This window comes from Ursus arctos, unplaced genomic scaffold (assembly GCF_023065955.2).
Source record: "Ursus arctos isolate Adak ecotype North America unplaced genomic scaffold, UrsArc2.0 scaffold_6, whole genome shotgun sequence".
In the NCBI taxonomy this organism is placed as follows: domain Eukaryota; kingdom Metazoa; phylum Chordata; class Mammalia; order Carnivora; family Ursidae; genus Ursus; species Ursus arctos.
Genome location: NW_026623078.1, coordinates 84,568,997 through 84,593,734, shown reverse-complemented (window position 1 = coordinate 84,593,734; position 24,738 = coordinate 84,568,997). Strand labels below are relative to the sequence as shown.

At 48.9% G+C, this 24,738-nt stretch overlaps 1 protein-coding gene across 1 annotated transcript in view; it reads left to right on the top strand.

Annotated features, from left to right (window-relative positions):
• The window catches only part of LOC113247960 (maestro heat-like repeat family member 5), a 68,031-nt gene that overhangs the window by 4,464 nt on the left and 38,829 nt on the right, over nt 1-24,738 (top strand). Inside the window, exons 2-6 of the mRNA XM_044380381.2 lie at nt 5,421-5,602; nt 6,840-6,985; nt 7,951-8,079; nt 12,273-12,432; nt 14,034-14,086. Of these exons, the coding sequence (XP_044236316.2) occupies nt 5,421-5,602; nt 6,840-6,985; nt 7,951-8,079; nt 12,273-12,432; nt 14,034-14,086 (670 nt within the window). The remainder of the gene's footprint in view (nt 1-5,420; nt 5,603-6,839; nt 6,986-7,950; nt 8,080-12,272; nt 12,433-14,033; nt 14,087-24,738) is intronic.

Here is a 24,738-nt window from a genome sequence, read left to right as displayed (position 1 = left end):
GCCGCACATTAGGTGTGGAGCCTACTATAAAAAAATTAAGTTGAATTAATACAGCTAAGTTTTTTTTAAAAATCAGCTAACCTTGTACGTGTGAGACTTTTTCTGGACTTTTTACATTGAATATTTAGATATATTTTTACAAAACTGACACCTTAACAATATTGAGTCTTCTGATCCATGAACGTGGTTTATCTCTCCACTTATTAAAGTCTTCTTTATTTCTTTCACTGCTATTTTATATTTTACAATTCACAGACCTTGCAATTATTTGTTAGATAGTGTGTCTAAATATCTCATGATCTTTAATGCTACTGTATATGGATGGTGCCTTTTTATTTTCAAGTCCCAATTGCTCATTGCCAGTATAGAGAAATATGACTGAATTTTGCATCCTGACTTTATTTTTGCAAATTTGCTGGACTCACTGTTCAGTTCTAGTAGGTTTTTTGTAGATTCTTTGGAATTTTCTAATTAGGTGATAACATTCTCTATAAGTCGAGAGAGCTTGTTTCTTCCTTTCCAATCTGCACACTTTTAATTTCTTTTCTTACCTGTTTGTATTGACTGAGCCCTCGCTACCATTTTGAATAGAAGTGGTGCAAACAGACATCCTTCCCTTGTTCCCAATGATGTGGGGAAAACATTTGGTCTTTCACCATTAAGTATGATATTAGCTATGGGATTTTTGTAGATGCTTTTAATCAGGTTAAGGAAATTCCTTTAATTCTTGTTTTTATTGTGAATATATGTTGAATTTTGTCAAATGCTTTCTCTGCATCTACTGAGATGATTATATGATTTTCTTCTTTAATCTACCAATATGGTAAGTTACATTGACTGATTTTCAATTGTTCAACCAGCCTCGCATACCCAGGATAAGGTCCACTTATCAGATATGCATATCTGTATATTTTGGATTCATATGTTAAGAAGTTTTGCAGTGCCTTTCTTTGGTTTTGGTATCAGGATACGAATGCTCACCTCACTGAATGAGTTAGGAAGTGTTCTCTCTTTAATTTTCTGGAAGAGTTTTATAGTATTGGTATCATTCCTTCCTTAAATGCTTGGTAGAATTTAAGAGTAAAGCCATCTGAGCCTAACACTTTCTTTGTGGGAAGGTCTTCAACCACAAATTTAGTGTTTATAATAGGCCAATGGCTATTCTGGTTACTCAGCTCTTCTTGACTGAGCTTTGTTATTTTATGACTAAGGAGTTCATTTTATCTAGGTTGTCAAATTTATTGGCTTCGAGTTGTTCATAATATTCTCTCACTATCTTTTTAATGTCTGTAGGATCTTAAATGATATACCTATTCTCACTCTTTATATTAATAATTGTGTCTTCTTTCTTTTTGCCCTAATAAAGCCTGATAGAAGTTTATCAAATGTGTGTATCTTTTCAGAGAGCCGGCTTTGGTTTCATTGATTTTCTCTAATGTTTTTTTGTTTTTACTTCATTGATTTTTGCTCTACTTTTTATTATTTTCTTTCTTTGGGCTTAATTTGCCCCTTTTCCCCTCGTTTTTAAGATGGAAACTTAGGTCATTGATTTCAGACCTCTACTCTTTTCTAATACTGTAAGTTTGAATGCTATAGGGGCACCTGGGTGGCTTAGTCATTAGCGTCTGCCTTCGGCTCAGGTCATGATCCCGGGGTCCTGGGATTGAGCCCTGCATCAGGCTCCCTGCTCCTTGGGAAGCCTGCTTCTGCCTCTCCCACTTCCCCTGCTGGTGTTCCCTCTCTCGCTGTGTCTCTCTCTGTCCAATAAATAAATTAAAAAATCTTTTTAAAAAATTTGAATGCTGTAAATTTCCCTCAAAGCACTGCTTTAGCTGCACCCTATGCATTTTTATATGCTGTGCTTTCATTTTCTTTCAGTTCAAAATACTTTTTACTTTCTCTTTCAATTTCTTCTGGACCCATGCATTATTTAAAATTGTTATTTCATTTTCAAAATACTTGGGGATATCCCATCTATCTTTCTGTTATTGGTTTCTAATTTCATTCTATTGTGGTCAAAGAGTATGCTTTGTTTGATCTGAATCCTCTTAAACTTATTGAGACTATTTTATGGCTCAGAATATGGTCTATCTTGGTAGATGTTCCACGTGCACTTGAAGAGAATGTGTGTTCTTCTGTTGTTAGTTGGAGAGTTTTGTAAATGCCAATCAGATTACATTACCTAAGAGGAGTATTCAAGCCTTTTGTATCCTTAATGATTATCAGTCTTCTTGCTCTATCAATTATTGACAGAGGGATACTGAAATCTTCAACTATGATTCAACTATTCTTCAACTATTTCTCCTTTTGGTTCTAACTTTTTTGCTTTATATATTATGAAGTTCTGTTATTAGGTGCATGAACATTTAGAATTGAAAGTCATCCGTTTATCATTATGAACTGATGCTCTTTATCCCTGGTTATATTATTCACTCGAAAATATACTTTTACTGATATTAGTATGGCCACTCTTGTTTTCGTTAGATTATTGTTAGCATGGTATCTTTTCTCATCCTTTATTTTTCATTGATTTGTGTCTATTATAGTTCAAGTGTATTTCTTATAGGCAGCATTTTTTTAGTCTTGATTTTTTATTCAATTTGACCGTCTCTGCTATTTGATTGAGATATTTAAATCATTTACATTTAATGTGACTATTGATATGATTTGGTTTTAATCTACCATCTTGCAATTTGTTTTCACTTTGTTTCTTCTCTTCGTTGTTCTATTTTTCCTCTTTGCCCCTGTATCTCGTGTTGGCTTATTAGCTATATATATTTTTAGTTTACCCTCTGATTTTTTAGTGATTGCTTAGGGCTTATAGTTTACAAATTTACCATATCTCAGCCTACCTTCAAGTGATATTCTGCACTTTACTTATAGTATAAGAATCTTACAGTATTTTATTTCCATTTCCCTCTGCTGACCTTTATGGTATTGTTGACATATATTTTACTTCTACATTTGCTGTAAGCCCCACCAGGCATTGTTATTTTTACTGTAAAGTTGAAAAATAAGAACTTTACTTTAAACTTGAAAAATAAGAAAAAACATTTTACATTCACCTACATATTTACCATTTCCACTGTTCTTTATTCTTTTGTGTGTTTCCATATTTCCATCTGGTATTATTTTCCTTCTGCCTAACAGACTTCCTCAAACATTTCTTATGGTGCAGGTCTGCTGGTGATGAATTCTTTCAGCTTTAGTGCATGTGATAAAGGTTTGGTTATACCATCAGTTTTTTAATTTTTTTTTCTCTGAGTATAGGATTTTAGCTTGCCCTTTTTTTCCCTCTTAGTGTTTTAAAATGTTGCTCCATGTCTCCAATGCTTGCATTATTTCCCTTTTATTAAGATTTCTTTCAATTTTTTATTTGACAGAGACAGACAGGGAGGGAACACTAGCAGGGGCAGAGGGAGAGGGAGAAGCAGGTTCCCTGCAGAGCAAGAAGCCCAACATGGGGCTCGATCCCAGGACCCCAGGATCATGACCTGAGCAGAAGGCAGAAGCTTAATGACTGAGCCACACAGGCATCCCGCTTGCATTATTTCTGACTAGAACTATACTCTTGCTCTTATCTTTATAGTTTTGCACATAATGGTTCTTTTTTTCTCTGACTTTTCTCTGGCTTCCTTTCTTAAAATTTTCTCTTAGCATTGGCCTTAGGCAATTTTATTTCAATGTCATTTGGTTTCGTTTTCTTTATGTTTTTTTCACTGAGGTTCATTGAGTTTCTTGGATCTGTGGGATTTTTGCTTTTATTAATTTGGAAACCAGATATTATCCCCTCAAATATTGTTTTCTGTCTCTCTTTCTTCTCCTGTGAGGATTTACATTGCATACACACGATGCCCTTTGAGGTTTTTTTATAATTCACTGATTGCTCTGTTCCATTTTTCCAGTCTTTTTTCCATTTGTGTTCCATTTTTGGGTAGTTTCTGCTGTAGTACCTTCAAGCTCACTAATCTTTGCTTCTACAGTGTCTAATCTGCTTTTAAACTTATCCAGTGTATTCTTAATCTCAAACGTTGTATTCTTCATCTTGTTTATGTTTTCTATGTCTCTCCTTAACATGCTTATGTTTTAATATACCATGTTGAACATGTGGAATATTGTTACAATGACATTTAATGTCTTTGTCTACTAATTCTCTCATTTGTGTCATTTTTGTGTTGCTTTTGATCAATTTTTTTTCTCCTACTTAGGGGTCATATTTTCTTGCTGCCATGTGAGCCTGGTAATCTTTTATTCAATGTGAGCAAGACAACAAACCATCAAAAAATTCTATAGGTGCATTATGTGGTATATTAGAAGGTGGTTCATCTCTTTTAACATTTACCCATTAATTTATTCTACCACATAAGAAACGTATATGAGATAATGTCACTCAAAATCCTCTGTGGTTCCACACTGCACTCAGGAAAAACCCCAGAGACATGAAGATGATGAAGACAACACGAGTGCTTCCCTCCAAGATGGAGCAACAAGGACCAGATTCCCCTTCCTGCCTTAAACAACACAAAAATTGGAGGAGGGGGGATATACAAACCCGCTAATATCAGACATTAGATATCTATATATCCTTAGTGGCTAGAAAGAACACAGCATGCCTGTGGTCAGTACTTGGGAAATGGGAACTGTGAGTGAACAAGGAATGAGGTTCCAGGGCAGGAAGAGCAGAAGCCACTCCTGCCAGGAGGGTCCAAGAAGAATTTGTGAGACAAACAGCTTTGACACTACCCCAAAAATGAAGGATGCCTCCTTTTTTGGCCCCTCTGGCAATGAGCACAGTCTGAGGGAATGCTGTCCCCATATTTGCAAAAGAAGAGGTGAGGGCTGATGTCCTTCCTTTCCCCTGCCACACAGTTCTTCTCAGTGTCTCCATCATGCACACATAATTATTCCCAAGCACCAGGACTGTGGAGCCTGGGGCACAGGCGGGGTTGTGGTCCAGTGCACCCATCTTCATGGCTCCTGCTACCACCTGCTCTGCAGCTCTTGGACCTCCCTCAAAGACCCCTCAGTGACTTCTGGGTAGCCAGGGCAGTATCGTGTGTGGTCGTGAGAAGACTGGCTCCTCCAAGTCAGTGCAAGAGTTGGAGCTGGGGATGCCATACCCTAGAGCCCTCCAGGTCCTGCCAGTCATGTCTGTGCCACCAGCACTTGCTAAGAGTCAGGCCTTTCCAGGCCCACAGGAAATGCTGCCTACTTAACTACATCCCTGAGACCTCCAGACTCCTTCCCTACTCCCTCCCTTGGAGTTCAGCCAGACCATTGAACAGAAAGGCAGACATGCAGAAGGATATTGCCAAGCCTGATCCTGACCAACATGACTCTCAGTGTCTACTGTGCTTGCATTCATGAATGCACACAAAGGTGCCCAGATACACACACCTTGGACCTTTCTTCCATTTCAGAATCTTCTCCCATGTCTCCAGATCCACGAAGGACCTATCTTGCATGAAGTTACCTCAGGACCCTGCCCACAGGGACAGACAAGCACACCCCACCACCATCCTGCTCTGCAAGTCACAGAGCAGCCAGGCTGCTCTTGTGCCCAAGGAGCACAAGATGTTCATGGAGGAAGCCTACAATGCAGGTGATCACCAGCCCTGGGACTCTGGCGGGGTGGAGATGGGGTGGTCAGGTTCCAGCAGACTCCATCTGGTTCCTCCACTCAAAAAGTCCTGGGGATGAGGACCAGAAGGAATCCACACCCCTGGGATCTTGGGAATGTCAAGGACCTTGTGGACATAGTGAAATCTTTCAGCAGAGAGCCCTACATACCTCCTTGGCCTCTTCATGTCTCCTGAGGCACCATCCAAAGCCCAAAAATTCCCTCCTTCACACTTCACCTTCCACTTTCTTCCCATACCTTTTCACACCTTAGGACCTCAGCCTAGGCCTGGCCCTTTCACAGGAATGCTTTGCCCCTCATTCTAAGGATGACTTGCCTTCATCTTTCTAGGCAAAGTTAAATTGCCACCACCTCTGAGTGGCCAGTCCTGAATGTCCCTCCATCTTTGTTGGGATGTATTGCCCCTCCCCTCTCTTTGTGCCCAGGGCCTTTTATACAACTGCAGAACCCGAGTCCACACATAGTGGGTAGGGCTCCCACAGGCTGGAGGCTCCTTCAGAACCGAGCTGGGCCCTGACTCCTCCTTGAGTCCTCATGCACAGCCCTATGATGACACAGAGGGAACATCATTGAATGTTGAAGGACTAGATGGAAGGTGCAGTGGTGAAGGAATGAATAGATAGAGGGACAGAAAGATGGATGGCTAATTTGAGTGAATGTGTGTTGGATGGATGAATAAACTTCTGAATGGATGGGTGGATGGACAGGTAGATAGTCAAATTTATGAGTGGATGGGTGACGGATGGATGGATACACTCGTTAATGCATGGATTGATGGGTAAGTGTAAGGATGGACAGACAGGTGGATGGGTAGATGAATTGATGGACAAACAGACATATGGATGAATGTGTGGGTGAATGGACAGATGGATCAATGGATAGGTAGATGATAGATGATTGGATGAAAGAATGCACAAAAAAAGTGGTTGAATGAAATGAATGGATGGAAATATGCATGGTGTATAAGGGTTTGAAACCTTCGTGCATTCCTGCTTCTTATCCTATCTCAAATTCCAGGAGGACTCTTTGGACAGTCAGGAGGCCCAGGAATTCCCAATGTGTTCAATTCTTCAGTCCTCATTTTCAGATCACTGTTTCCCATTCCTGGCCTACCTCTTCCCTACCCACTTATCCCTGACGGCACAATGTGACCTTCCCACAGCACATCAACCCTCACACCTTTTTCCATCTTCTTTAGCCATTTGCTTCAAGATGCTCCGGGACCTGAATAGTTCAGACCCCTTCCACCTGAAGTACATCATCAAGAAGATCAAGAACATGGCTTATGGGACCCCCAACCTGGTGCTGGAAACCATCCATGACTACTTTGTAGACAACCCCAAGGTGGGAGTTGCTTGGGCCATTGGAGGGATTGCATGGGGAGCAGAGGGGATGGCCAGACCCCAAGGCCAGTTCAAATCTTGGCTCTTTGGTACAGCTAAATGATTTGGGGCAAGTTGATCTCCTCATATGTCAAACAGGCTGAGAGGGGAGGGAGGACGGTGGACCAACATGTGTGACCACCCTCAGAAGAGTCCCATGATATAGATGTTATGATCCCCATAGGTAAGAAAATGGGCTTAGGAAAGGAAGTGATCTGCTAAAGTTGCAGAACGATTAAGTGGCAGAGATGGATGGATGGATGGATGGATGGATGGATGGATGGATAGGTGGGTGGGTGGATGGATGGGTGGATGGATATTTGGGTAGGTTGGTAGATGGACGATGGATAATTAGGGAGAAGATGTGATTAAGTTTTAATGAATGGGTGAATAAACGATTGGACAAATAAATAAATGAATGAATGAACTGACTGTAGAGGCAGAATGCTTTTAAAATCCCATAGCAGGGGCACCTGGGTGGTTCAGTTGGTTAAGCGTCTGCCTTAGGGCTCAAGCCCCACATTGGGCTCCCTGCTCAAGCAGGAGCCTGTTTCATCCTCTCCCTTTGCTGCTCACCCCACCACTGCTTGTGCTCTCTCATGAGCTCTCTCTCTTTCTCTCAAATAAATAAATACAATCTTTAAATAAATAAATAAATAAATAAATAAATAAATAAAATCTTAGAGCAGTTCCTGAGGATAGAGACTTTAATTCATCTGTCTCTGTAGAACCTATTCAGGGCCTGCACATAGTGATGGTCCGTTAAATGGTTATTGGACGAATGGCCAAGTGCCTCCACAGTGACCCTCTCCCCCTGGCCTCCTCAGCCTCCTCAGCCTGCCCACACCTAGGCTTTCACTGGCGGCCACTCCCCTTGTGACCAGACCCAACATGTCTCTGAACCTCTGCCCACTCTGCCCCCCACAGATCTCCTCCCGGCACAAGTTCCGGCTGTTCCACGTGCTGGAGGCAGTCATTGAAGCCAGCAACTCCCTGGAGGAGGCCTGGGAGAAATCGTTCATGCAGCTGGCCCTGGAGAACATGACCAAGACCACGGTGTGCCTCCCCTCCCAGCAAATAAGCCACTTCTGGGAATGTAGGCTGCTGCCCCAGCATCCAGATAATGGTGGGGGTGCCCAGCCCCGTGGTTGACCAAGTGATTTCTGTCCATTTCGTTTTCTTACCACCAGCCCCTTCAGAGGGACAACCTTGTGTGCCCATTTTACAGTTGAGAAAGGTGAGATTCGGAGAGCTCATTGCTTGTCTGAGTCTACAGGGCCCATAAATGGCAGAGCCGAATGTCAGCTGCAGAGCCCTTTCCTGGAAGTCTCTGCCCTGGTCCCCCCCCACCACCACCTGTTACACCATTCCCATGGCTGCTTCCCACACCAGCCTCTGGAAGCCCTCCTACAAGTCCCACCCCTTCTCCAGGCTTAACTCAGCCTCTGCCGCTACCTCGTGGGTCCCACCTGTTGGAGACCACACCACTCCTACCTCCCCCACCTGAGGTGCGGTCCAGGGCAGCCCAGGCCTGTCCCTGGCCTCAACGACTTCAGCTCCAGGGACTGGAGGGCTCGTGGCTCCTATTTAGACAGACTAGCCCAGGGTTGCCCCACAGTGGACGTGAATTCTCACTGAGGCCCACAGGGCTGAGCCTGGGCACTCCACGAAGCGGGAATAGGTATTTATGACCCCCATTTACAGACAGAGGGACCGAGGCTCAGGCTGTCTAGGAGACTTGCCTGCAGCAGTTAGCCAGCTGGTAAATGGCCAGCATGACCAGTCCCCACGCTCCCCACAAAGAAGTCTGTAGACCCTTCCAGTGTGGATATCAGAGAAAAACAGGGAACGAAGGCCATAGCCAGTGTGTTTGTGTTCTAAAATTCCGTACCTTTTTTTAATTAAATTTTAATTTAATTTAACTTTAATTTAAGTCATCATGTGAAGCATGTCAGGCATATTTTTAAAAAGCAAAGCACCTACGAATCATCGACAGACCAGTAGTAATAGAGAGGGGCAGTGGTGACCCGGGCTGCTGAGGGCTGCAGGACAAGCAGAGCCCTCCAGCATCTGGGTGGCAGCCTGGCTCAGCCTCCCTGGGGGTGGACAAGAGCCCCTCGAGGCAGGGCCGTGGCATGGCTGCTCCACACCGCCGCCTTCTGCACACACGGCCGCCCACCGCCAGCTCTCCAGCGCGGGTCGGTGCGAGCACTTCTGTAGGTACCACGAGCTGGTCCAGGACTCAGGGGAGAGCAGGCACGTTATCACCCAGGTCCCAGCCAGCCGAGCGTGTCGGCTGGTGTCTTGGTGTCCAAAGCCCAGTCTGGAACCCCTGTAGCCCATCCCAGCCAGGGACTGCGTCTCGGATACGCCAGGCCTTCCTCTTTCCTGGCTCGCTCTCTTGCTTTGGAGACATGCAGCCTCCAGCAGCTTCTTGGAAACAAGTGCTTGGGAAGTACAGTTTGAGACCAGGTGTTTCTGGAAATCTGTCTGCTCTGGTTGACCCTGGACTCTGTGTTGGAGACTATGGACAGAAACATGTGAAATGAAGCGGGGACTGTCAGCGTGGCCCAAGAGGCCACTGGGGAGGTGGGTCTCACGCATGCCTCCACCTGGACAAGTGTGAACTCTAGGCTGTGCTGACCGCAAACGGCCACATTGTGTTGCGTTTCCCAGAATGAGGCTTATTTCGCGGAACGCCGACCAGCAACCAGCACAGTGACCTATCCTGTGTAGACCAATGTCCATTAGTTTTGCCTACACCAATCATAATTCTTTCAAAAGGCTTCGAAAAGCCTCCGGTTTTTGCCTTTGTAAATTCTTTCTCCTCCCCCACTCCAAGCACATTTCCGTTTCCCGCTGAATCTGTGTCCCCCAGATCGGGGTTCCCAAAGACCCCAAATAAACTTTCGGTTTGCTTTGCAGCTCAGTACTTTCCCGTTCGACGAGAGCATTGTCACGTTGGTTTCAGCATCGCGTGGTCTCCCCGCTGCCCCTGGTGGATATGAGAGAAAAACAGAGACTCCAGAGCCATTCTGGACCTTAGACCTCTGTCCACCTGTGGCTTCCTGTGGGCGGGCGAGTACCATGTTCCCTGTGTCTGCACGCTCTGCGGCCCCCCAGGGGCGCCTTGCTCTGGGTCTGTCCCCAGCCACCATGCCTTCCCACCCTGCCTCCTGCAGTCTGGCTACTTGGGCCCTTTGCTTCTGGAACATTCCTCACTTAATTCACGGATGGTCTTGCCCCCTGGGCTCCCCTGCCCGAGGCTTCAGGTGCAGGCTGCTCGGGGGTCCCCGGTATTCTCATCTGGTCTCTGCTGGAGCAGCTCCCTGTCCTCTGTTCTGCTCTCGGAAGACTCACTGTCTCCCAGACCTCCTGCTGCGTTTCCAGCTCTGCTCCTTGTGCCTTCAACTCTCTCGTGATCTTGATTTTGTCCCCAGAATGTTCCTTTTCGCGTCATGCTATTTCTAGCATTTGTGGGTGCAATACCTCCTCTTACCTCCCAGGATGTTAAAGACACAGCTTTGCTTGAAGTTTTCGTCTCTCTGTTTGGCCTGTATTTCCTCCAAGGAGCTGTTTTCTGGGTTTTGTCGGGTGCGTGGTGGTTGTTTTCGTCTCCCACACCCGAGGCTTCTCCAGCATGGCTGCCTGCCCATGGTTAGCGCTGGTGGGGAGCTCTGAACACACAGGCGAGTGGTAGGATTCAGGGTCCACTGTAGAGTTACCATTGAGCCCACCGCTGCCCACTGCCCGCTGCCCGCCTCCCGTGCTGAGCTCTATGGCTTTCGTCCTGGGCTGCCCAGATTTCCCAGAGAGGACCTAACACAGTGTCCAGCTGGAGGGGGAGGCCCCTGGGCAGTGCTGTGGACGGCCTGGCCTCCCGCCACAGACCCGCGCCTGCGCCCCCCCCCCCAAGAGACTAGGCCTCCGGACATTGCTGGACCCTGCAGGTGTGCGGAGTGGGCACGGCATCGGGCACCTGACTCCCTCTTAAACCGCCGCCCCCTCCCTGGGCCCCCTGGCTGCAGAGGTCTGGGTGACACGCCCTCTGCAAATCCCCCCAACAGTGGCAGACCCGGCTGCGTTGGCTCGTGCTCAGCCCGGTTACCGCTCACTCATCGGCTCTCCAGCTCCCAGAATGTGGCTGCTGTTGTCCTTTTTAAATCATCTCCTAAATGTCGTCGTGTTGAGGTGTTGTTTTGAAAGAGCAAAATCGGCTTCAATCCACCATCTTAATGAGAAGCCCTCGTATGGAAACTTGGAGTAAATTATAAACGACAGAATGATTTCATTCATATGAGGCTTCCAACAGCATCACAGGGTGTTCAGGGAGAGACGGTAGACACCCTGGCTTTCAGACGCCACCAGATGCAGGGTGGACCCCTGGCCTCAGCCTGCCGATGACCCTGTGGCACGTCCCTCACACCAGCAGCCACAGAAACCACCTGGTGGTTCCTACCAAGAACCGGAGAAAAGAGGAACCCGAGACTAGAACCACACGGAGCCAGGCTCCTCCGCGCCCACGGCCTCCGCTTCACCAGACCGTGGTGGGCCTCTGCCCCCAGCAGCTGACACCCTGACTCCTCGGGACACAGAAGCATAGACTGGGGCTCTGAATTCATGGCGATAAAGAATCAAAGGCCATGACATTGTCCCAAGCTGCCGAGAGCTCAGGAAAAGAGGCAATGTAGACAGGAGCCTTCAGGGCGCAGTCCTGAGTGGGGACAGCAGGGAGGGCTTTAGAATGACTAGATGAGGATGGACAGGTGGGCGGGAGCCACGCTCCCGGACCAGAAGCAGGAAGCACACTGGGTTTGTGGAACAGTAGGAGGGCCAGGGGTGTTGAGAGTCACGGGAAGCTGAGCCCTGGGGTGTAACCTGCTCTTCAGCTGCCAGCTGCATGTATTGGGCTGTCTTGGCCTCAGTTTCCCAGCCAAAAACTGGGCTGACAATAACTGATCTTCCCACCAAACCAGACCTTGTGGGTGAAAGGCCAAAGCCGGTGAAGAGTCTGCTTTCAGCTCAGGTCCTGATCTCTGGGTCCCATGTCTCGTCGGGCTCCCTGCTCAGTGGGGAGCCTGCTTGTCCCTCTCCCTCTGCTGCTCCCTGCTCCCCCCCCACCCCACTCATGCACTCACTCACTCGCTCTCCTTCTCTCACTTAGTAAATTTTAAAAATCTAAAAGAAAAAAACAAAATGCCAAAGCTTTGTCCAAGTGCCCACTCTCCCTTTTGCCTCCCGCCCGGCAGGAGCTGGAAGAGGTGTACCAGGACGCGGCCAGCAACGTGCTGCTGGCCATCTGTCGGCACTCATGGCGGGTGGTGGCCCAGCACCTGGAGACCGAGGTCCTGACAGGCATCTTCCCGCACCGCAGTCTCCTCTACGTGATGGGCATCCTGACCTCCAATGGTATGTCCTGCCCGAGGGTCCCAAGGCAGCCCCAGCCTCACCTTGGCCACCCTCTGCCCCACCCCCTGCTGCCCAGGGCGGCGGAAGGGCACGTCACAGCGAAAGATGCAGAAGGGGGCTCAGCAAGACTGTAGACGGGTGGGGGGGGGGGGGGACACGTGCAGAGCTGGGCATCAGCTGCACAACAGTGAAGCATGTCCGCGCAGGGACAACGGCTGTGGTCCAAGCCCCTCCCCCATCACCCCTGGCCCCATGGCCCGCCCAGGCCACATCAGGACCCCCATGAAAGGAGACCCCTGGGCAGCCAGCTGCTCTGCCAGTCCCCACTGGCCCATGCTCCCACAGTGAGCATCTCCACGGTGGCCTGGAAGCAGGGCGGAGCAAGGAGTCTCTGGGAGGTGGCCCAGGATGGGTGTGAGGCCCGCACACTGCTACACAGTCCATCACCGAGGCAGGAGGGCACTCCTCCTCACTAGCAGACAAGGAAGCCAAGCTTGCAGAGGCAGTGTGACGGGCCCAGAGCCACCCAGAAGCACGTCACAGGCCTGTGCCGTCCAGGTCCCAGTGTTTCCACAGCAGCCACTGTCCCTGAGCCATGGGAAGGGTGCCCTGGACATTACGGTCTCTGAGGAACCTGAGGGAGGACCTATAGGATGGGGTCTTGCCAGGAACAGTGTTTAGCTAATCAAAACCTCTGGCTGAGCACCTTCCCTGTGCTGGGCTCCCTGCCCTCAGGAGCTCATGGCCTCGCGGGGGAGGCAGGCACCAGCTTTCATTCAGGCTCTGTTCACTCACAAGTGTGAGCCGAGCACCCTGCTGCCCCCAGAAGGTAGTGGGCTACTCTGGTGGTCATCAGGGAGGGCTTCCTGAAAGAGGAGGCAGCCAAGCCTCAGCCATGCCTCAAGGAATGTGTAGGAGTTTGAGGAGGGAATGGTGTGTGTCCACCTCAGGGCCTCAGCGAGGGGTTGGGGGCGGTGGGAGGAAATGGATGTAGTGGCCCCACCATTTACAAGGGGGCCCAGCCCAGCCGGAGAAGGCTCACGACTGAGCTTGGGACTTTGGGCTCCGAGGCTGGGAGGAGGCAGGTCCCAGCGTAACTCGGCTTTGTATACCCTGCCCAGGACTGGCAAGCTGGGTAGTGGTCCCTCCGTGCCCAGGTGAGCTCTAAGATCCCCAGGGCCATCCCCAAAGCAGCCCTCCTTCTGAGGTTGAGTTTCCAAAATTCCATAAAAGTTTTCCATTCTCATAATACACCCCTCTCTGGGCCTCATTTTCCCACCCTCGAGGGGATTGTAGCACATTCCAAATGGCCATGCCCAGAGGAACCCCTCCATTCACCGTCAGTGAGCCTGAGGCCCCAAGAGGCAACATGGCCCACCTGAGATCACACAGCAAGCGTAGCAGGGCCACAGCTCCAGCCCAGCTCTCCAGACCCTGAGCCCAAGCCCAGCTCACTGTCCTCACGAAGCCAGAACAAAGAGAGGCAGGACTCACCGCGACTCAGTCCAGGGTCCAAGGGCTAGGGGAGCCTGAGGAGCCTGAGATCCAGCCCCAGTGTGGACGTCAGACCTGGCCTCCAGCAATGCCTTTCTGTCGCACAGAGACAATCTTCAACCAGGGAGAGAAGGCGTGCTGGGAAGAGCAGCTGGCCCAGGTAGGGACAAGCCCAGCCACTGGGGTCTCCTGCGGGGATGATGGGGGCAACAGGGGAGCAGGGCACCTGCTCGCCCTGAGAGGTGGGGGTAGGGGAGGGGAAGGAGAGAGAAGGCCCACTGTCACAGATAAGCAAACAGGCTTGGAGGGAAATGGACTCGTGAGGCTGGTCCCTGGGGGAGTTGGGAGTTGAACCTTGGTCTCTAGATGCCTGGTGCAGAGCAGGTGTCCAGCCAGACAAGGCCCTTCTTCCCCATCCTGGTGCTGGATTCACAACCAATGGGCCTGAGAGTGTGCAGAGACCAGATCTGAGACCAGGGAGGGAAGAAGCAGGCCAGAGTGGATGGTGCCATCACAGCCAAAGAGTGGTATCATGCAGTCCCCCTCTGACCACACGCCCACGTGAGGGGCTCTTGTGCCTGGGAGAAGGGACGTGGGCCCCCTGGCAGACCTAGGTTCGAGTCCAGATTCAACCAACCACTGCTGTGTGACCTGAGCTGCCTACGTTGCCTCTCTGTTCCTTAGTTTCCTCGTCTGTCCAATGGGGATAAAAATACTTTGCTCAAATGTTTGTTGTGAGGACTACAAGACGTAATCCACACAAAGTGCTTGTCACTGTGCTTGCTGCCCGGGAGGCCCTTGTCACATGCTGGTTAATATTTTCAGTTTCTAACAGCAGTAGCAGCAGAGCGTAGTAACAAGGGGCATCTGGTAGAAATAATGCCAGGACGGCACAAGTACAGGAAATTAATAGGAAAATAAGACAGAAAATCACTAAGGATAGAAAAGTCTTGAACAACATAATTAACCAAATTGATCTAATTGACGTTTCTTTCAAATGTAAATAGAACATTCACCAAGACAGGTCATTCTCTGGGCTGTATGTCAAGTTTCAATAAATTTAAAAAGACCGAAATCAAACAGAATACATTGTCTGACCAGAATGTAAATCAGAGATCAATAGCAAAAATGTTTCCAGAAAAACTCCAAACATTTGGAAATTAGACAGTACGCTTCTAAATAACCCATGGGTCAAAGAAGAAGTCACAAGAGAAAGTAGAAAACACTTTGAACTGAACCATCATGAAAACACAACTTATGAGAATTTGTGGGGTTCAACAGAAAGCAACCTCAGAAGGAAATTCATGTTTTTAATGCCTATACTAGAAAAGAAAGGTAGAAAATCTATTATCTAAAAAGCTACCCAGAAGGTACAAATTAAACCAGAAGTAAGTAAGAAGGAAGGAAATAATAAAATCTAGAGTACAAATCAAAGAAATTTTTTAAGTGACAAACAATAGTGAATAAACCCAACGCTAAGCTATTCAAAAATATTGATAAAATGATAAGCTCTTTGACAGCCTGATCAAGAAACTAAAAACAAAAAATGCTACTCTCAGAACAGAAGGAATATGGCTGCACATCCATGAGGCATGGGATGGCAATAATAAAATATGATAAAATAAGAAATTAAGCATTTTAGATTGAATAGACAGAGTCCCCCAAAAAACACAAACTACCAAACTAACACAAGAAGAAACAGAAAATCTGAGTAGTCTTGTATCAGAGAAATTGGAATCATAATTATAAACTTTCTCACAAAGAAAACTCCAGGCTGGAATACTTCACGGGTTAATTCCATCACATAGTTCAGGAATAAATACTATTGATTCTCTACAGATTCTCTCAGAAAAATAGGAGAAGAAGGAACATGTCCCAAATCACGTTATGAGGCCAGCACAGCCTTGATACCAAAGCCAGACAAAGACATTACAGGAAAATTACAGACCAATACCCTTCATGAAGATAAAGTCAAAATTCCTTCATAAAGTATCTGCAAAATGAACCCAGCAAAATACAAAAAAAAGATAATACACATGATGAAGGGGAGGCTACCCTGGGGACATGAGGTCAATTTAACTTGTGAAAAGCAGTAAGTACAATTCAATACATTCACAGAATAAAGTATGGAAATTATCGTCCTCTCAATGAAGGAAAAGCCTTTGAAAACAGGCAACAACTACTTGTGATTCGATGTGTGTTTTCCCACCAAGCGGCTCTCCAGTTCTCAGCGGACCCTGACTGTATCGTCCCAACTCCGACAGGGCCTGGAGATGGCATCAGACCCACAGCGAGAGGGCTCCGTCCCACCAGACGCCCCCCTTCAGAGGCCACCTGCCAGTCCATCTGGTGACCTGTGCTTCTGACCAACCAGCGACAGACCGGAGGTTCCCACGGCCCACCCCCACCCCCACCACGGGTTTGATTCATTTGCTCGAGCGGCTCACAGACTCAGGACGCGTCACTCACTGGGTCCCTGGTTGATTGTAAGAGGGTGTAACGCAGGAGTAGCCAGTCGGCAGCGATGCGCGGGGCCAGTGCGGGGAAGGTCACGGGGCTTCTGTGCTCTTCTGGGCATGCACCACCCTTCCCAGATTGGCACCAACCTGGGAGCTCTTGGACCCCAGTCCCGTGTGTTGATGGAGTCTTCGTTACTAGGCATGACTGAGGAAATCGTTGGGCATTAGTAATGAGGTCAATATGCAGCCCCACTCTCCTCCCTGGAGGTTGGGGGTGGGACTGAAAGTTCCAACCCTCTAATCATGGTCTGCTCCCCTGGCTACCAGCCCCTGTCTTGTGGTTACCTACCTATGGGCTCTCCAAAAGTGACCACATCAGCATAAACTCAGGTGTGGTTACAAGAGGCTGGAATGAAAACAAAAGACACCTTTATCTTTCTTATCACTTAGGAGGTCCCAAGGGTTTTAGGGGCTCTGCCAGAAATGGGATGAAGAGCAAATATATATCTCTTACTATAAATCACAATATCATAATGATAATGGCCCTTGAAGCAGGAGTAGGAGGAAACCGACATCTCTGGAGAACCTACCCACCTAAAGATGACCGACTGAGCACTTGCCTACTGAAAATCAGAAGTATAGCAAGGATTCCACTCCCTGCACTCCTCGACCACAGTGCACTGAAGTTTCTAACCAGTGTAAGGTCAGAAAACGCGGGAAAGACATACGGCTTGCAGCAGAAAAAGTAAAACTAACTTTCTTTGCAGACAATGTGGTTGTATATACAGAAAACCTTACAGAAGCTTAAAAATACTCTAGCTGTTCACTGCTCGTAGAAATCAGCAAGATCTCAAAATACGAAATCAATATACAGAAGTCTACTGAATGTGTATAGACTAGCAGCAAACAATTGGAAAATAAAGTTTAAAAAAACAGTGACATAATGACATTAAAAACATGAAAGACTCAAAGACACATTTAACAAAATGTGTGCACGACCCTCACAAAACAGCGTAGAAAGCAATTAAAGAAAGCCTGTACACGTAGGGAATGTGATATTCATGGGTAAGAAGACTCAGCAGTGGTAGGATGTCAATTCTCCAGAATCGGTGGGTAGATTCAGTATAACACCTATCAAACTACAGCTCTTTAAATTTCCACTAAATGAACATTTTAAATAAAAATTGAAATTTTATGCGGAAATTTCCAAGGACCTAGAATAACCAAAACAGTCTTTAAAAAAGTGGAGAAAATTGCAAGAATTACAGCACCTATTTCAAGATTCACCATTGTTAAAAAAAATTTTTTTTAGTAAATGCAAAGATCAATTGGCTCTATTCAGTGATATGTGAATGGGGCAGCATCCCACCTGGTGCCTGGGAGGGGGCTGCAAAGGTCTGCTCACGTGGGAGAATTTATAGGCAGAAGAGACGGGCACCAGGAAGGAGCAGGGTACATCACCTTTTCTTGGGAGTCGGCAGGGGTCTACCAGGCGTCTACCTCGACCCGGCTTACCGGAGAAATCCCAGAGTGACCACAGGTCACAGGCCTGGGGGAGGCAGAACCGGCGGCCAGGTGAGGTGCTGACCCTTGGTTTGGTGATGCGGGCTTAGCACAGGGGCTTCTTGCGGGGCCTCTCGTGTCTCTCCTTTAACCGTGGCCCCTTTGGGTCAGACTCGCAGCTTAACGAGAGGTGTGGGCAGGAGCCCTCTCCACATGGCTGTGAGATTCCCACTGCCTCCATCTGCCCTGTGTGACACTCACAGGTCGTGGCATGTTTCCTGAATCTCTGTGCTAGTCACAGGCCAGGACTTGAGGTTCACAGCCTTCAAGCTGGCCGCTGTTTCTATCTGCATTTCTCTCCTGGTGTTCCAGTCTTCGGGAGGTCATTGGGTTGGTGAGCCGTGGCTGAGGACACCAGGGCTGTTGCTATGATCATGATGGTCGTCAAGGCTCGCATGATGTCCTCGTGCAGTGGGTGCCTGCACCACTGGAGACAGTGGGGGTACACCCCAAGGGGGAAACATGTTTTCCAACAGTTTCTTTGACACTGTGAGGGCATAGGCCTTGCAGCAGGGAAAGGCTTCAATCCCTCCAGAAAACAGCATCCAGTACCAAGGACATGTCAATAACCCATGCCACATCGTGCTGGACAAGGTCCAGCCGCAGGTGCTCAAAGCATCTGGAGGGAGGTGTTAGGAGGCCTCTGGGAACAAAATTAGCTCCCCTGGGATTATGGACCCGACAGGTCAGACGCTGATGGTGGACTGTTTTTGCAGTTTTGTAGAAGTTCTCCCACCAACGTGTATTCGTAATTTGAGTTATCTTAAATGCACCATGGTGGATGAAGGAAGGTAAAGACCCCCAAAAATGGGGTTTGCCAGGGAGCCAGGAAGGAGCAGGTGGCCATCTTGGGTTTCCCACGGCCCCGACTGTTCGCCAAGTTTGCAAACCATCGTTCACCCGCCTGGTGTCTCGAGTTCAGGAGCAGACGCTGCCGTGTTTCAGGATGGCGAACATCTGGCAGTGAGGGGTCATTTTTTGCAGAGACAGGATGGACTTCAACCTTTAGAGACGATGCGGCCACCGCCTTTCCACGAGGACAGTGGGCACTTCCCGAGGCACAGGCTCAGTCCTTCTAGCGTGAGTCTCAGTTGTGATGACAGCAATTCCGGAAGGTAGGGGACTAACAGCAAGGAGCTCGTTACTTGGTGTCCACTTTGATTGGGGTCTCTGAGGATATAAGGAAACCCCTTTGTCTCTGCAACATCCCCCATCAGGGACGGCCCGGCAGGCATAGCTGCTGAGAGTGTGACTAGTACCGGTTTGTCCTTCTGGTCACTGCACAAGGGCCTGGAGTCCTGCCTGGTGGGTGGGTTTGGCTTGCACAAGGCTCCCTCTCCTGAGCAGTCACAGCATCAGCAGCCCGGACATGTCCTTTTCCACTTGTACGACATGACCCATCAACAAATAAAGTTAGATCACGATTAGTCACAGGGGCATCTTGTAAATCGGGATGCAGCGTCACAAATGACAAGCCAGAACGAGGCTGCGGCTGGAACACGCAGTAGGCCGGCGTTTCCCACCGCGTGTGCGTGACCATCCCCAGGGCTTGATCGTCTGTCTCCTGCACAAACGAGGGAAAGGTTGGAATGGTTAAGTGGGCCTGAGGCAGGGGGTCCTGCACGGCTGGTTTTAGTCCTATAAAAGCTGCTCGTGTTTCCTCCCCAAGGAGTGGGTTCGGTGACTGGAATTTTAGTAAGTTCGTAGCGTGGGGAAGCCAAGGAGAAAAATTAGGAGCCCCTGGTCCACAGTAGCCAGCCAGCCTTAAAATACGGGAAGCTGTTGCTTAGTCGTGGGCCTAGGACATTCTCTGATTAGCTTGACCCTTCCTGGGGACAGACAGCTGGATTCCTTCCGGGCGTGGGTTATGACCTGGGTGATGGGCTGTGCCTGGAGATCCCTGTGATTTCTCCTTAGAGACCTGAGGTCCCTTTGCAGCCGAGTGTTGCAGCAAATATACGGAATCTGGCATGGACATCTCACTGGGAGCTGAGCGCAGCAGGAGTTGTCCCCGTCCCATAGAGCTTGATTTCCCAGGGATGTAGGGGTGTTTCACTCTCGGTGAGGCACTAGGGACAAATAAGAAGGGGCCTCAGGGAGCCCCCGAGGCATGACTGTCCAGGTATATTGTCGGTGGTTCCAAGTCAAGGCAGATATCGGCTGTTGGGGTCCAGGGACACTGGAAGAGACGGAACAAAGTCCACCATTTTTTTGAGGGGGAAGGGCAGAGGGAGAGAGAATCTTAGGCAGGCTCCACGCCCAGCACAGAGCCCGACGCAGGGCTCCTTCTCACGACCCTGAGATCATGATGTGAGTCGAAATCAAGAGTCTGACACTCAACTGACTGAGCCACCTGGGCACCCCCAGAGTCCACCATTTTGAATAGGGAACCCCTGTGAGTCTGGTAGAACTTGGAACAGAAGGGAGTCCGGCTTTGGAACAGTTGGGAAAGAGAGAACAGCTGTCTTGCTCGTGGCTGTCAGTCCTGGACAAACACCATCCTGCACATTAGGTTTGCAGACGGGCAAGGTGGCCCTGTTTGCGGGCCGGTGCGGGGCACCATCAGCCCCTGGGCGATCAGGTCTTTCTCCTGTTGGCGTGAGGCCTTGTTTGGCTTCGGGCTTCAGTGGTGTCAAGGCGATTTGGGAAGAAGCGTAGTTATGTCTACGTGAGTCTTTACAGGCTCTTTCCTTTGATCCTCCCAGGATCAGTACTGGAGGCCCGCAGACTTTCAGGCACCCCAGTAATATACTAAGGGACTTTTGTTGAAATTCCTCCTCTTCTATGTCAAGGACAGTTGGTAAAGAACATCAAAGGTTTGGGTTGGTCAGGATATTCTAAGGCAAGGTCTCGAGTGGAGGCAAAACATATTAGCTCTTTGAATTTAGAAACGCAGTCTCTACCAAACAGGATGACAGAGGCTGTATCGCACAACAGAAAAGAATGTTTTCCAGGGAAAGGGCCCTGGTGGGACAGAAACTCCCTCCGAACTCGATCAGATCCCTTCACTATGGAACCTTCCTCACTCCCAGGGATCTGCTGTCCTGGGAGAGACGGTAGCTCTGGGATCTACCGGAATTTGGCAAGGCTTCCCACTAATTTTATTTTAGTCTCCCTTGGCTGTTTAAGGGGGTTGCTGAGATCCGAGAACCCTGCGAGGCCCGTCAGCCTGGGAGGCCCGCATGGGGCCCTGGCTTGGGGGCGGGCTTGGGGACACTTGACATGGTGTGGGCGAGTGCCCGTGGGGTCTGTGGGAACAGCTCTCCTCCAGCATGCCAGCCGATTACAGAGGAGACACCAGTCCCGGGAGGCCCAGCTGCGGCTTCGGGTCCCTGACCTTGGGGCCGCCGCAGCTGTCAGGCTAACGGCTTGGCGGACTTCTGTTTGCGACCTTGCTCCGACGTCCTTTCAAAGTGCTTTGCCGCAGTCATGAGTTCAGCCAGACCCGTGGCCTCCCTTCCTATTTTCTGCCTTTTTCTCAATCCCCTAATGTCGGGAGATGTTCTGCGTACAAATAGGGCAGCTAGAACACGTTGGGTGCCCTCAGTTGTCTGGACCCCGGAACGCCAGACAAAGGGACCTTCCAGGAAGTCTTTAAAGTCGGCCACAGATGGGGCGCCTGGGTGGCGCAGTTGTTAAGCGTCTGCCTTCGGCTTAGGGCATGATCCCGGCGTTATGGGATCGAGTCCCACATCAGGCTCCTCCGCTATGAGCCTGCTTCTTCCTCTCCCACTCCCCCTGCTTGTGTTCCCTCTCTCGCTGGCTGTCTCTATCTCTGTCAAATAAATAAATAAAATCTTTAAAAATAAATAAATAAATAAAGTCGGCCACAGACCTGTCGGCCTCGGCACATCTAAGTAATAGCATCAGTGCAGGCTGGGAGAGCTCTAGGGGCAGCTTGGGAAAGTTCACTTTTTTGTGGTCCCTGAAGGGACCATGTTGAAGGTTGGGGATCTGGAATAGCATCCTCAGGTGACATCATCCTGCCTCGGCTTCCCCTTTGGGGGTCCCTGCCCCCACCAGCAGGTGCACCGCTGACGCAGATCTGGCAGCCTGGGCTCCCAGCCCCTGGTAAAGACTAAATTCTTCAGAGGACTTTTGGGGACCATCCCTGGGTTTAGGAAATTCTCTAATGATTGCCCTTAGTTTGGCCTTTGACCAAGGAATAAAAGATGTTGAGGAAGATCCCTGAGCCTCCGGCAGTTTTATTTTTAAAGGTAACTGTGTCGCGGTCTCTGCAGAGTCGGGAGAGTGTGGGGTCTGGGGTCAAGGAGGAAGGAACGAGCAGAAGGGTCATGGCAGTCCCAGTGTCTTGTTTTAGCCACCTCTTATGTCTCTCGCTTTTCATTAGCCTTGTGCAATGAATCTTTGAAGATTTCCTGCCATCGTGAAGCCTTTTTTAGAAGCTTCTGCATCGCAATTAAACTAGGTATCCCGTTCTGTTTGTTTAGTCTGGGAAACCTCGCTCTCAAGTCCACTTCTGAAATAAATGATCCTGTCTCATTGGAATCTTCCCCATAATGGCCATTGTAATTTTAGGCTGTTTTTAGTACGATTTTGCCATTTTTGCAGATATTCATAGCTCTGGGACCATAGTTCTTAGACATTAAAATAAGCAGGTGTGGTAAAAGGTGGTGCACTTGACTCTTTGGGGTTTAAGGATCTCATTCTTTTTGTTCTTTTTCTTCTTCCTTTAGCTAAGGCTTTGGGGTTTCTCAGAGCCGAACTAATAACTAAAAGGAATATACGCTGCGAGGTTGGGGATTGTGCCTGTTTCACAGTGCTCCTCACTGTATGGAAATTTTCTTGAGGTTGGCAGGTGACCTTGTGTCCATCTAACCCATTCTGTGGCCAACTGATCCTAACACGGGAGTCTGAGTTAGGTGACAAGAGCTCTAATAGTTTTTAAGTACTCGATCAGGCCCACCAATTCTTGCGGCTTTTTGGTTCCGAGAGCCCAGTTATCAGTAGCCTTTCTCTAAAAAACAAGATGCACACACACAGCAGCAGGGACCAGGGCCACCAGCAATCCCGGCCTGGAAGCGGGTACTCGGGGAGGGACCAAACAGGCAGACCCCAAAACTGAGGTCTGGGGACAGGACTGGGCTTCCGAGCGAAAGGGAGCTGCAAGCAGGGCGCTAGGGAGACTGGAGCTCAGTGCAGAGAGGGCGGGGCTCAGAGCAGGGGGCGGGGCTCAGTATAGGGGGCGGGGCTCAGCACAGAGGGTGGGGCTCAGCACAGAGGGCAGAGCTCAGTGCAGGGAGGGCGGGGCTCAGGGCAGGGGAGGGGCTCAGTGAAGGGGGCGGGGCTCATGCAGGGGGCGGGGCTCAGTGCAGGGGGCGGGGCTCAGTTCAGGGGCGGGGCTCAGCACAGAAAGGGTGGGGCTGAAAGCCCACAGGGGCCACCCGGAGCCCTCGAGACTCCCCTTACCCCAAACAGCCTCAAACCCTCAAACTGGAGACAGCCCACACCAGGCAGAGCAGTGGCCCCGGCAACAACCAGAAGTCCATCTGTAAGTGTCCACCCGAAGAAGCTGGAGAATGAAAAGCAAGTGGAAGAAACCACAAGGGAGTCGGGGAATGATAGAAATCGCAGCAGAGGGAGTGGACTTCTGATCCGAGCAACACCACGAAGGCGCTGCAGACACATGCTGAGAACACCAGACACACAGAAGTGCATCCTGCAGGATTCCAAGTGTATGACGTTCTAGAAAAGCCAAAACTAGTCCACGGTGATGTCAATCAAATGTAGTGATGGAGATTGACCAGGAAGGGGTGTGAGAGAGCTTTGTGGGGTGATGGAATACACTCTCGTTCTTGGCAGGGTGGGAATTCTGTGGGTCTGTACCTATGTCAAAGTGCAGCGTCCTCCACAGTAAAGATCTTTGCCTTCCACTGTGAGTTAGACATGCGTCAATAAAAATATTCAAAACCAGACACTCAGATGGCCAACAGACCCCTGAAAAGATGCTCAACATCACTCCTAGTCAGAGAAATGCAAATCGGAACCCCTATAAGACACCACCTCACACCGTCAGAATGGTGACTACTATCAGAAAGACAAGAAATAACAAATGTGCTGGCGAGGACGTGCTGAAAAGGGAACCCTCGTGCACTGTTGGTGGGAATCCAAACTGGTGCAGCCACTCTGGAGAACAGGATGGAAGGTCCTTAAAAAAATAAAAATAGAATTGCCATATGATCCAGGTGTCCTACTCCTGGGTATTTATCCAAAGAAAACAAAAACACTAATTTGAAAACATGAATGCACCTCTGTGTTCACTGCAGCATTCTCTGCAACAGCCAAGCTGTGGAAGCAGCCCAAGTGTCCATCCACAGATGAATGGCTAACGAAAATATAGTAGATATGTACGATGGAATATTACGCAGCCGTGAAAAAGAATGGGATCTTGCCACCTACGACAACATGGATGGACGTAGAAGGTATTATACTGAGTGAAAAAAGTTGGTCAGAGAAAGACAAATACCATATTATTTCACTCGTATGTGGAATTGAAGAAACAAAACAAATGGACAAAGAAACAAACAAACAAAAAACCGGATCCCTGAATACAGAGGACCACTGGAACTCTGGTGGCTTCCAGAGGAGAGGGGGTGGGAGGATGGGTGAAACAGGCGAAGGGAGCTAAGAGGTACAAATTTCCAGTTACAAGTAAGTCACAGGGATGGAAAGTGCAGCCTGGGGAATACAGTCAATAATCCGTCATGACGTTGTGTGGTGACAGGTGGTGACCACACCGTGGTGAGTGCTGTGTGACATACGGAACTGT